Source organism: Atractosteus spatula, chromosome 8, assembly GCF_055471065.1.
Source record: "Atractosteus spatula isolate fAtrSpa1 chromosome 8, fAtrSpa1.hap1, whole genome shotgun sequence".
NCBI classification, from domain to species: domain Eukaryota; kingdom Metazoa; phylum Chordata; class Actinopteri; order Semionotiformes; family Lepisosteidae; genus Atractosteus; species Atractosteus spatula.
This window is the reverse complement of record NC_142713.1, coordinates 18801834-18815413: the sequence shown is the minus strand read 5'-3', so window position 1 is coordinate 18815413 and position 13580 is coordinate 18801834. Positions and strand designations below refer to the sequence as shown.

Here is a 13580-nt window from a genome sequence, read left to right as displayed (position 1 = left end):
TTAAATAATTTTCGTTGTTAGAAATTATGAAACGCTCTGTTAAAAGCAAGGGAGTTTTTACGTCTGTTATACTAAAAGAAAATGCCCAACGAACTAGGGATTGGACAGTTTTTCAGTGCTTGTACAATCGATGGAAATGTTCAAATAAATGTGTTAAAGAAATAAACAAAAAAAGTAATTTATTCCTTTATCCTATTGGCTAGCTAATGTCCCGTCCTTGTTAGTCAGATCAACGAAATGCTGTGGTGTTACTTTTTGTCAATGAAAAAATATGAAAAAATAAAAAAGTCTTTTCATTTTAAAATGACGGTTAGAAATAATGTGGACCAGCGTAATACTTTGAGTTTACAGCTTGTCCAAGGTCATTCATTATTAATAATATGAGTAATATCTTCGGTAAAGGCTTTGATGCATAAAATATTTCTGCTTAATTAAAATATTTATGATAAAGGTAGGTTGTGTACTTTTGCCCAACTGAGCAATCTTGCTTTCATAAAATACACCAACTTTTTAATGACTGATGATTAACATGCTGTAATACACAGTTTAAATTTAAAAGCTCAAATGCTGTACATTAGAGGTTAAGCTTTATTGGCTCCTCCTGGCGGTTTTACAAGGTGATTCCGGATACTTTCCAGTATGACGTCAAATGACGCGATACACCGCGTGATACTGCGTTTTGATGCGACACGCCCACCGCGGTCTACCGCAAAATACCCCACCCGTTTTGAATGGCTGCATCTGTATTTTATTGAGAATTTAGTGTTACTTTTAAGAGGTTTCACTCACAAGCAGAGATTTTGGAACCAATTGTTTGTGTAGCAAGGGATGAGCCTTATTTATTTTATTTGGCAGCAAAAGCATATACTGCAGCACTGGCCTGGACTTTGATGTCCTAGTCTATTCTGATCATATCTTTGCAAAATGCTGCAATATTTAACAGTTATTAGCTCATATTACAAGTGTCATAACACTGTATGCATGTCATAGATTATTTTTAAAATGAAATGCATTGCTTACTAAATACATCTTTATAGATATAACTAAATATTTTTATAATTTTTTAACAATTGGTTTGCAGTTCTGTTTTTAGAAAATATGAAGAATTCTTATTAGAGTGAAAGGAGTAGAAAAATGTAAAGGGAAAAATTTAATGGGAAGTGGGGCTGTCATTTTCTCAACCAGGTGAGTTAACTCCAAAGTACTGTATTAAGTGGCCAAAAGTTGGAACCATCACACCCCCCTCACTAATAAGGAATGAACCAGGGAGGATGCTACAGGGTGCAGTTGGGGTGGAAGAAGGGAGTGCTTTAAAATATGTGTGTACAGTTGTGTGCAGCTATCTCATTATATGTAGCAGAGCCTAATTAGAGATTAGAATTTGACCATGACCTGAACCTTTGCTAAAAAAAACACACAATTTTGGAAGTTCGGTCAAATTCTAATTACAGCAAAATGATATGACAAACATCAAGGGTAGCATACTAAATACTTTTATGGTTGAGACCACAGGAAAGTCACAACTCCCAATAGGATCCCCAAAGCACAGATGTAGATTTTTGTTTCAAACACAGAGCTAACTGCATGTTGGGTTGGGTGCAAAGGTTTGCAGGACTCAATCAGAGAACATGCACTGCATCTTGTATTGAATGAGAAGCATTGATGATGTACGGTAGTGTAGGTGTGATATTTGTTTGATCAAGTAGATTCAGATGTGCCATCTTTTGGATGAACACTGTTAGACAATGAAGTGAATGGAGAGCATCTACAACTGTGGTGACCCAAAAAGGGTAGTCTATCTTGAACTGTGCTCATGCGGAAGCAAATAGTGAGTTATCACTTTGTTGAAGTTTGCTAGAACTGAGAATGGAAAAGAATTGTTCCCTAGCAGAATTCCCAAAAGTAGAAGAAATATCAGCTCCAGACATGGGTAGGAGCTTGGGTTGATCAAGTAATCGAGGGATGACCCTAACCCCTCTCCATATGGATGAGGGATAAAGTATTAGGGGGAATCCACCTTCAAAGCAGCCTTGGCCACGACCAGCATTAGCTCAGACCCCAGCTCTGGTATATCAGAGTTTTGGACCATTGTGTGTATGCTTTTTTAGGTGAGAGATGGAGCATATTCCAATTCTCTTTTCCTGCTGATTCACTGAAAGTGATGTCACTCCGGCCCACTGAAAAGTCTGTCAAAAGTAAGGTTCTGAAAGAGAATGAGGGTTATGTAACGAACAGTTCTTTCCGGACCCTATGCGGACGACACAATCCAGAATCTTGAGGAAACACTAGGAAAAAGTCATGCAGGAATACAGGGATGAAAACAGGGGGGCTTGTCCAAAGTGTGCTGGTGCACGGGGGAGGTGTGGTCGAGGCAAACAATCCAAAAGTAATCCAGAGAGGGAATCCAAAAACGCAAGAATAAGTCCATAGCCAGGTGATCCATCCAACAAGGAATTAAAAACATGAACCGGGTCGGAACCGGCGGACAGGGAACGGGAACAGAGATTAAAACCTTAACGGGACCAGGCGCTTCCAGGTCCCGGACTTGCACAGTGCAGAAACCAGATGCAGAGCCAGGATGAACGTCAGCGCCTGGCTTGGGTGGGCTGGGAACAGGGGTCAGGTGTACAGAATTAAATCCAAAGTGAAAGAGCCGGAGCACCCTTAAGGAGGAGGGACTACAATCGTGACAGGTTACTGGCAACCTATTCACAATAAAGAACTAGAATGTTATAAATAAAAAAGAAAAACCAAAACACATAAGGAATCTTGTTCAGAAGCTGTGATGTTTACACTGTAATGTGACAATGTCATCTTTAATATGTAGTAATGAATTATTACTTAAAGTGCTACCAAATGAGAATAACTTGCTAATAATATGAGGGAAAAAATGTATAACTTTTCTGAAATTAAATTTAGATTGTGGAATACGTTTTAAAAAAATATTGGCCAATAACATGTATGTGCATCTAACACATGATGTGATGTAATTGATGAGATAATTGGTCTTCTGTCATTCTAGTATTGTAATAATAATTCATATTATTATCTTTATATCTTATATTGTCTATATTGTAAAAGAAAAGGTCATTTCTTTTTTTTAATGACATAACAACTAGATAGCCATTTGAAAAGTGGACAAATGAAGCCAGATGCATTGCTAATTCTCTAGAAAAGGATAATTACCTGCTTTACGAACTAAGCAGTGTAACCCTGCTGAAGCAGGCAGACAGGGTTGGCTCATAAAGCATGCCTTACAGTGACAAAGGCCTCTAAAGAAGTCTTTGCCAAAGTGTGTGTACTGCAAAAACACATTTGTTTATTCATCAAAATTTCCTTTTAACTATGCCTCTCCTGCAGTACATTATCCTCAACATCCCCTACAGAACAAAATGACTTCATGGCCCTCTTTCCATCCCTGCAATCTTTCTGTCATGCCACATACTGCTATTTAGTACATAAAGGACATTAGCATCCTTAGGTGTAATGTTAAAAAAGACTCCTCAGGGTTTATGATCACTTTGTAATTGCAGTTGCAGAGAATACACTGCAAAGATGTATTTCAGTAACATGAAAATATCTCTAAATATTTTATTTAGTCAGCTACTGTTACAAACAATGTTCATTTTGGAGCATTTACCATTTGAACTTTTATGGCTATCTCAACCTGTCCATCACTATGGATGTGTAGGGTGTGCAAACATTGCTTTTGCTACTCTGTTCCTATGAACTGTTTGGTATAATTTTATGTGATGTGACTTGCTGTCTAAGGAGTAATGTTGCAGATGTGTATGGGGGAGTTACATCAGGAATATATGAAATACAGATACCTTATGTCTAGTCATTTTGTTGACAAATATATTTAATTTGAAAAATAACACAACAAGGCATTGATATATCTTTCAACTTTTAACCCTGTGTCATTTCAAAGTCACTTAATTTTTTTTAAGGAGCAAAAGAAAAGAGACACAACGTTTTGTCTGTGGGGCCTTGACACCTAAAGAAAGCTCCACAGACAAAATGTTGTCTCTTTCTTTATGGAATAAACCTTAACTTGTTCCTTTGCAGCCTACGCATGCTGACACAGATCCCTACCTAAATTCTTTTTACTTGCCCATTATAATACAGTAAATACAGTGTGTTTCACCTCGTATAGTTTTTTCTAAAAGCTTTAAAATTTTAACAAATTTTAGCCATTAATGGGAACTGAGAGAAGCACATCACTAAACATTTGTGATGCCGCTGACAAATTGTTGAAGTTTTTGTTTCAGTCATACAGTTTTATAATATAACATATATTTGTATTATTGTATTGTGCCTCCAACTTCCTCTTGAGGAATCCTTACAGTATATCATGTGGCAACACAGAAGTTACCGTGCACTGACACAGATAAAAACGTACCTGTCACGAAGCAGTTCTTTCCGGGCCCTATGCAGACGACGCGATCCAGAATAGTGAAGATACACTAGGGAGAAAGTCATGCAGGAAAGGGTCTGGATACAGGGGGGCGTGTCCGAGGTGAGCAGGTGTCATGGGGAAGTGAGTCCGGGCGAACAAACAAAGCCAAAGTCCAAACGGGGAATCCAAATGGAAGAACAGAGTCCAAGGCCAGGAGATCCATCCAAGGGTTAAAAGCATGAGCCGGGTCGGGACCGGCGGGGCAGGGAATCAGGAACAGAAGGTTAAAACCATAACGGAGCCAGACGCAGCAGGACCCCGGGCTCTCACGAAGCAGAGTTCAATGAGGAACGCGAAGTGAAGTCTGTGTCTGGCTTTTAAGGGGGAGCGGGAATAGGGAACAGGTGCAGACAATGGGAGAAAACAAGGAAGGGCTGGAGCGCCCTTAAGAAGGGGGGGTTAGCGATCGTGACAATAACCTCATTTAACCTCATCAACTTTGTTGGTACAAAATCTTTTAATATTGCTAGTTTTGTGAGGGAATCATTCTTTTCCTTAATCTTAAGTCCTTGGGTTGGACAAGACAGTTGTGCATTTGTTCCTAGTTGTGCATTTGTTCCCATTTGTTCCTCATGGGTTTTTAGACTACAAAAACTGCAAGGTTTTTTTGATATCCAGTATTTCCTCTCTTGTCTTAGATATACTGTAGAAGCCAGAAAGGTAAAAATCTTGTAAATAATTGTGGTACTGTATGTGCCAAATAGCAAATATGATCCAAATAGTCCAACTGGTCTCAACTTCTCATGTCTTTATCTACTACTTCCTGGAGGAGCAGACTTTTATAAGTTCTGTTAAATCGTTCTACAAATGCATTGATTTGAGAGTGGTACACAAAAGCTCTTAGTTGGTTCATTTGTTGTAATTCACACAGGTCCTCCAGGATTCTGGAAATGAACTTGATTGGTCTTGATTGTTCAAAATATCAGTAGGATGTAAAACAGCTTTGTTGTATTACTTTTAGCAGTGTTCCTTAATGGCATTTGCTTCCAGATATTGTGTGCCATAGTATAGAATTGTTGTAATATATTAGTGTATTGTTGCTGATTTTATTAACAGTCCCATGAGACTCATCAATCAGTAGTCTATTAAGATGTCTCAATCATTGGCAATGTGACAAAATAATTTATAAAAAATGTTTAGGTGCTGTTTTTCGGCACTAGGGGTAGCAATGAGAATACTTCTCGGTTTCTTTATTAATTCCAAACCAAAAGCATTGTATAAATTTCAAAGCAATTTCAAAAATCTCTTTTGATAAAGTATTCCCAGGTCCCCTCTACTAAACCTAGTTCATCACAGTGTCTTCATTCCTCTCTGTATCTTTATTATTGGGTATAGTAACCTGGTTTTAATTGCAAACTGAGGATTAGGTAAAGAGAGGGTCAATACAATATAATACTTCTCCATCAGTTGTCAGTGGAGAAATTAGTTCTTGCTTTCACCACCTCCAGACTAGATTACTGCAATGTTTTGCTAGCTGGAATCTCAAAGAAATTACGTCAGAAACTACAGAAATTAAACTGTGCTGCTTGATAGCTAACCAAGTCTAAAAAACATAAACAGATTTATCACATGCTTAAAAACCAGCACTGGCTACCAATCTCTCACAGTACAGACTTTAAAATTCTCTTGTTGACCAACCTGTCTCCAACACAAGAGTGTACTGTCAAGAGTTACGATCCCCACAAATCCCTGTATACTCACTTCGTTCACCTGGCTCTAGGCTAATCAGCATTTCAAGGACTCACGTTGTACATTTGGGGACTTTTCAAGCCTTTTCAGTGTCAGCCCCTTATCTTTGGAATGCACTTCCTGATCATATCAAAAATACACCCCCTGCTGATGTTTTTAAATCTTGCCTCAAGACTTGTTGTTGATGGCATTCAATTCCTTACTTACAGTATTTCTTTCTTTTAGTTTCTTATTTTTTACATTTTTTATTATTACATTTTCTGCTGTAGTACACTATGTTTTATGTACAATTCATGCGAAGTGCCTTTGGAATGCTCTGATTAGAAGATGTTAATATTGATAAAATGAATCAAATTGATTGATCTATAGTAATAGTAATCTGATGAATCCTTTGGATTACCAGGATATCTTTGTAACTGGCAGTGAAAGTTGGATCTCTGTTTTGTACCTACTGTAGTAAATCCCTTAGATTTCTTTTGAATTTTTTTTTTGGCTCCTTAGTATCCCTCAGTATTTCCCCTGTCTGTGAAACAATCAATGATCCTCCTCGGTACTGATTTCATTCTGTTGTTTAATCATCTCATCCCCAAAAAATACATTTCGTAAATGTATTGTTATTGACCCCTTCTGACCCCTTCATTGTCCTGTGGATTTCTGATTGCAAATGTCCACAAGGAGATGGATATTTGTTCTTCCCTTCTATATCTTTGGGATATACAGTATATCAGTGATGAGGTATGTCATCACACTTCCTGAATCCCATTCAATTTAGGGCTGCTGCTGGAAGAGGTTTCAGTGGAAACAGCAGGGAGCAATTACCCTGTGGTTTGTGTGGATCCTAATGCTATAATTTATAATAGTATTATGTGGGGGGACTCAATACTGTAAAAAAAAGGCGCAGTACTTTGAATGAGATGTAAAACTGTGCTTGACCCTCAGAGCATTTCTCGAAAAAAGTAGGGGTGTTATCCCCTGTGCCCTGGCCAAATTTCTCTCTGGTCTTTATCAGTCATGTCCTCCTAATAATCTCCATCTATGATTTGGATTCACCACTCTGTTCCCTCCCCACTGATAACTGGTCTGTGGTGAGTGTACTGGCTCACTTTGGCTGCTGACACACTATCCAGCTGGGGACCACACATTGGTGGTGGTGGAGTCAAGTTCCAAATATCTGTTTTTTTCCCATTGTCTGTTATTAGCACTTTCTAGGAATGACTATATTAGTGTAAGGAATTATTACTATTATGTCAGTAGAAAGTCTTTGCTCTTTGAAAGTGAACAGTAAGCAACTTTAAATGCTGACAGGTGTGCCACAGCCAACACAGACCAACTATTTTTGAATGTAATGTATAAATGTAGATCCTTGAACTAATGGAATACATTTTCTGTATAATGATTAGCCAGGTCATGGTAGAGAGACCCTGCTGTGGGTTGGAGTTGTGTAGGTGGATGATCAGAGCAAAGGAGTTGGAAATTCTGATTAATCAAGATGCACAAACAGACATTCAGAGAAGCAGAATAAAAATATTTCAAAGAATTTTACCCATTATCTCAAGTGCTCAAACCTAACCTCTGCATAAAAAGAAGAAAGAAAATAAGGGTGAATTGACCCCAGATTCATATCTGTATTCAAAAGATCTGTAACACAAGGTTAATATTTTATAGAAGTTGATACTCTACCTCTTTGTGCCATGAGAGAATATCTCAACCCTGTATTATTTCCCCTAAACATACAGTATGTCATGTTTCTAAGCAGCTTTTGTTTTTCAAGAGTGTATGAGACACTACTATAGGCACCTTTTGCTAAACACTGCAAAGTTTTGCTCTCAAACTGTAACTATTAATGTCCCAAACAGCAGTGATCAATAATGTATTCAACTAAGTGACAGATTTCGTAATGTGAATTGCAAAGTGAGTTTCCTTACGACTAAGAAAGGATTATCATAATGGCCAGTGAAACAGATTAAACAAGAAAGTGATTACCCTTTTTCAGGAGTGTTGAAAAAGATCACATAGAAAAAAAAATCAGCAAGTGCTTGATTCCTTCCAGCTTTTTATTACGCTGTGTTCGACAATGCTCTCCCTGCTTATACGGCAGCCAGTTTCTTTTGTATCTGATCACCATAACAACAGCTTCATAGATTTTGAAATCTCAAGTGAATTTCCATCACTCATTTCAGTGCTGTTGAGAGAATAATCCTGTGTACAGTATGCCTTTCTGATATAATACTTCATGGAGGGAGAAAATCAGGGTTTTTTGTTGGCAAAATAGTGAATAATATGATGACTGAGGTGTGGTTTTTCAGACTCAGGATGAAATAAAGCCGCACATGGTAAGTGTAAGATATCTTTTGATCAACAGAGATACATAGATTACTAGAAATTTGAGAGACTCCTTCAGACCAGGGAGTTATGTAACTGCTGTACTATAATGCACAAAACTGGAATGGTGGGAGGATAGAAGTGATAGCATTGCTTTATCTTGATGTATTTGTAAAAAAGGAAAGTGTAATTTTCCTGAATAATATGTTTTCTGTAATAATGCTGATAAAAATATTAAGCATTTGTATTAACATGAATACAAGTTTTTTTTTTAAGTATTGTTAGAAATAATATTTATCATGTTATTGCATTTTTGAATAAATATTGTGACTGATAGTTTTGGGGATTTCATTGCCTCTTGTGTACGGTTGGATTTCTGTTATAACAGATTCTATTTCATTCTCTTATATGGATATAAATATTTGGAGTGCACATTTGACAAACTAATTTTATGATGATTGATTTGTGTATTTAGTAAATGAATTATTTTGTCATTTTAACTGCCTACATTAGAAATGGAGATGTGTTGCAGTTATACAACATGTACAGTAAATGGAACAGTATTTTGATTGCACTGTAGGCAAGGTTATGGCTTTTTTCTTTGTGCTATATTTTCTGTGTGTTATAAATGAAATTTGATTCATCAATAGGCAATGTGTTGAATTTTATGCAAGAAAGCTTCCTTGCTAATATTTTAACTGCTATAGTCCTATATTTTGGGGCACTAAGCATTCATACTTATCAATTCAGTCATAGGCACCATGAAAGAAAAACGAAAAAGAAAAAAAAATCGATTCTCGATTCATTTTTCTCTTAATTCTTTGACTGCATATTGCTATTTTGAATAAAACTACAGAGAAAACACAGACAGGTCTTTAGGGATTACATTACAAAGTTTTATGTTTTATGTAGACATTATTATGCCAGTATTCATTTAGATTTATGCATCCATAATAAAATCATAGCTGTGGTTTGTTCTGCAAGCACCTGCACAAGTACAGGACCAGAAACAATTTAAAAGCAGGGTCAGTAGAAACATTTGATACTTTCATTCACAGTCTAAGCATACAGGGGTTGCAGGAGTTTTCAATCAAGAACCTTGTCTCTACACTGGTCTCCTAGGTGCTCTTGTCAATAAGATATTCTAACAGTGTAGATCCCTGGCGTCATGATTTCTATATAGCCTAATAGATATAAAACATTCAGATGTTCAGAATGTATTACAGTATGTATTTACTGGATTTGATTATCTCACTGATAATTAAGACTGAGGTCTTAAGAGCAAGCATGAATTCTGAACATAAAAAGTAACTGTGGGCATTTTACAATGCAAGAAAGTACAGTAGTACCATCCAGACTCCTAATTCTATTTTGCATATACTGTATTAAGTCAAAGCCTACAACCACCAGTTTTATCCACATCGCAAACCAGTGATATATGGCACTAATTAGCATACGTTCTCATAATTTGTAGTGACTGCTTCTTCTTCAACACACAATAAGCTGAAGGAGTTTCCTTGTAAGATGTATATATACCTTGATTTCACTGGTGAAAGTTAAACACCCTGTGCAAACTAACTCCAATAACATGGAGCTGTCCAATAACAAAAGTCAAAATCAGCTTTGACTTTATACAGTATGTGCAAAGGAAAAATTAGAAATTTATTTAGACAGTTTTGATTTCAGCAATGTAAAAGTGGGAGAATTGATATTCATTAGTATGATTTATATTTAACAATCAACTTAAATTATTTTACAGTTTTACAGTATATAATTTCCAGTGTAGCTTATTGTCTTCAAATTGTTTTCACACAGTAAAGTTATAATTATTTTTTAGAGACAGTAACATTATTTTTTAACTGGCCCAATAAAGATCTAGTCAATTTATTGAGGTCTTTCCATTACCCTATCAGCCATAGGTTAGAGTTTGGGGTTGCACCAATGGGCTGAAATTGTCAGAGTGATGGGTTTTCAAAACAATTTGGAAATACTGTCAGAACATCAGTCAGACCTTGTCAGACTAATGGCCCATCAGACCAGTAAATTGCTGGAAAACTTGGCATAGATGGATTTCTCCCTATTTCACTTTGCACAATTTAAACGTAATTGGCTGCTAAACATTATTTTACACAGACATTTCATGCAACATTCTGTCAATATCAATCAATTGATCAATTAAAATGCTCAGACCGGTTGATATTATTTGTTAATTAGTACGTGTAAAGATTTTAGACTGAACAAGTATGAAACAAAGTGCCCTCACTACTGCTGCCTGATTGAAAACAAAAAAAAACAGCTTGCTTTGAATTGAAAGAAATTGGCAAACTGGCAGATAATACCTCCGCCAGAACCTAGTTATGTAATTAAAGTGTAACCCACTTTGAATTAAAATGTTGGTTTATGTTGGTTTAAAGTGAATTTTTAATTTGAATATACTCAACAGAAAGTGATTAACTGTTAAAAGTCTTCTGTTGTTTTTGTTCTGTAAATGACCCTTCTTCCTGCTTCCTTAAGAGCAGTGCCTGAAAACAAATTGGAAAATGTTTCATTTCCAAGGTTTTACATTATGATCCTGTTTATATACAGTAATTACCCTTTTGACTTTTAACTATTATTATTATCAGAATTAATATGAATATAACACCCTTTTCTCCTTAAAAGCTACAGAAGATCAAAGTAGATCAATTTTTCTATTTTACCAAAGAGTTAGAATGTTTACAGTGCTACAGAAAAGATTATGCCACATGCACAAGTAATTCCATTTTATATTAATTTAGAAATGCATTCTTCTTCCTTTCTTTCTTTCTCACTAATCATTGATTTTAAAATTATTCTGTCTGAGTAATACTCCCTGCTACTTTAAGTGTACTTTAAGTACACAGTGAAAAGTATGATGGTTCATAGTCTGATGGGCCCTTATCTTGACATAGCAATTTTAAACTGAGAACATGACTGGGTCAGTATTCATTGTTCAGATACACCAGATTACATTTCTGTTATGGATTAAATGATTCATCAGCAAACTATGTATTTATTAAAACACTATTAAATGAACAGCAGAGTACAGATTAAAGATTTTAAAAGGGAAAATTATTCCCTACAAATTAATGTATACTAAGGCACAGTTTAGTACTTTAAAATAAAATCAGGTTATACTTTTTTTTCCTTTTGATTTTCTTTAAGTTTTATTTTTTTTTGTCTGTAATACTTTGTTCAAATAGCAGATATTGTGAACATAATTATACTAATGATGTTATTCAGCTTAGAAATGTGCTAATTATTCTGGTCAGTTCCAAAACACAATGATAGTATACTGATGGAAAAAAGAAGCGCAACACCTTCTCCTCCACACTCTGGTCCTCGTGTCTGCATGGAAAAGGCTGAACAATGACTCGTCCATGAAGAGGACCTGATGCCACTGCTGACGAGTCCGTCGCAGCCTCTGTCTGGCCCAAGCCTGTCGCGTGTGACATCTAGGAGGTGTGAGCAGAGGGCCTCTGACAGATCACTTTGCTCTTAGACCAGCAGCATGAAGCCTCACTGTCCTGATTACTGTCACTGATGCGGGCATTGTGTCTGCCGGCAGTTTCAGCAGCAGTACAGGTGGCAGATCTGAAATGATCTCTCAGATGGACCAGTGTGATGTGTCAATCCTGCTCTGGTGTGGTCACTCGAGGGCAACCAGATCTTGGACGGTCATCTGTACTGCCAGTCTGCTGAAACCTTCTCTGCAGTTGGAACACAGTGGAATGGCTTACTCCATAGTGTCTGGCAATGCTGGCACATGACATGCCTTCCTGCAGCATCCCAATGGCCTCTCCCTTGCTTCTGGTGACATTTGAGGCATTATGGAATGCACAGAAAACTAAGTTTGGCCTTTTTCTTGCAGTGACCTAAGCTTTGAATTAAGGCCTTTTTAAAGGTGATCTGATCAGACATTGTTCCACCTGGACCTCGTTGGGTAAAAGTGCACATAACGAGCTTTCATGTGATTGACGAGTTGCAATGCCTCACTGCACAAGCTGTATTGCTGGTCAGAGGGCTTAAAACAAATTGACAACCTTTTGTGAAAGTACATAAACTATAACTATAGTGTTCTCATTTCAGAAAATCTTGCATTTCTTTTTTCCATCAGTATATATGGATTCTTCTGAATATTGATGAAGAAATAGAACTGTACATTTTTTATTAATATTTCTGCATTTTAGATATGTTGTTTATTTTCTACATAAATCATGCATTTGTGGTGCCGATAATAAATATATCCTGTTAGTACGAGTTTAATCTTGTAGTCTGTTTTGCCTTTTTAAGACTATGCTGTGTCAATAGCCAGTTTTGACTGGCAATTTGACTGGTGTTCCTCATTTGGGCAATATATCCTTGGCCAGGATGCCCTTAACAAGATCTGGGATTTGCCCTGCACCTTTTTCTTTGATGTACAATAGATACAATAGATATGTTTCTTGAATTTGTCTAATAAAGGCGAGAGAAAGCTTTCTATTAAGGGCATCATGTTTGCAGTTTATGAATAGATTTTATTGACCTATAGATAGATTTCCTCCTGAATTGCTCAAAACATTTATAGTACATTGTTGCTTAATCAATTTCTGTTCACTGTTTTCATTCCTTTTTTAATCAGGCTAACTTGAAGAAGTTTATGGAACATGTCCAGCAAAAGAACATTGAAAAAGTCTCAAAATTTTTGGAGAGAGGGCTTGATCCAAATTTCCATGATCCGGAAACAGGAGGTAAGCGACTTCATCACTTGCCTAATCATGTCTTAAATATCTTCAATTTCACAGAAATGTAATATTTCTAAAGTAGGTATAAACAATTAATAGAGTAATATCATGTGCAGATCCTTCAGGTACAGCCACCCATTGAAACGGGATTGTACTATTGTTAAGATTCCGCTGTTATCAATAACAGCTGTGAAAGATACTGCTCCATAATACGTGATAATACATTGTTTTTTTACCTAGACAACAAGTTCAGGGTTTGCTAATTACAAAAGGAGACCTAGAACACGTGTTTAGCTAAATTGGTTGACTAAAATTAAGTCTATAAAGTTGGCAAACTTGCTTCAAAACCTTGGTGACAGTAGACTGTT

General features: G+C 36.6%; 1 protein-coding gene across 1 annotated transcript in view; it reads left to right on the top strand.

The window, feature by feature from the left end:
• The window catches only part of shank3a (SH3 and multiple ankyrin repeat domains 3a), a 476554-nt gene that overhangs the window by 131088 nt on the left and 331886 nt on the right, over positions 1-13580 (top strand). The window contains exon 4 of the mRNA XM_088922585.1: positions 13110-13218. Coding sequence (XP_088778711.1) covers positions 13110-13218 — 109 coding nt within the window. The remainder of the gene's footprint in view (positions 1-13109; positions 13219-13580) is intronic.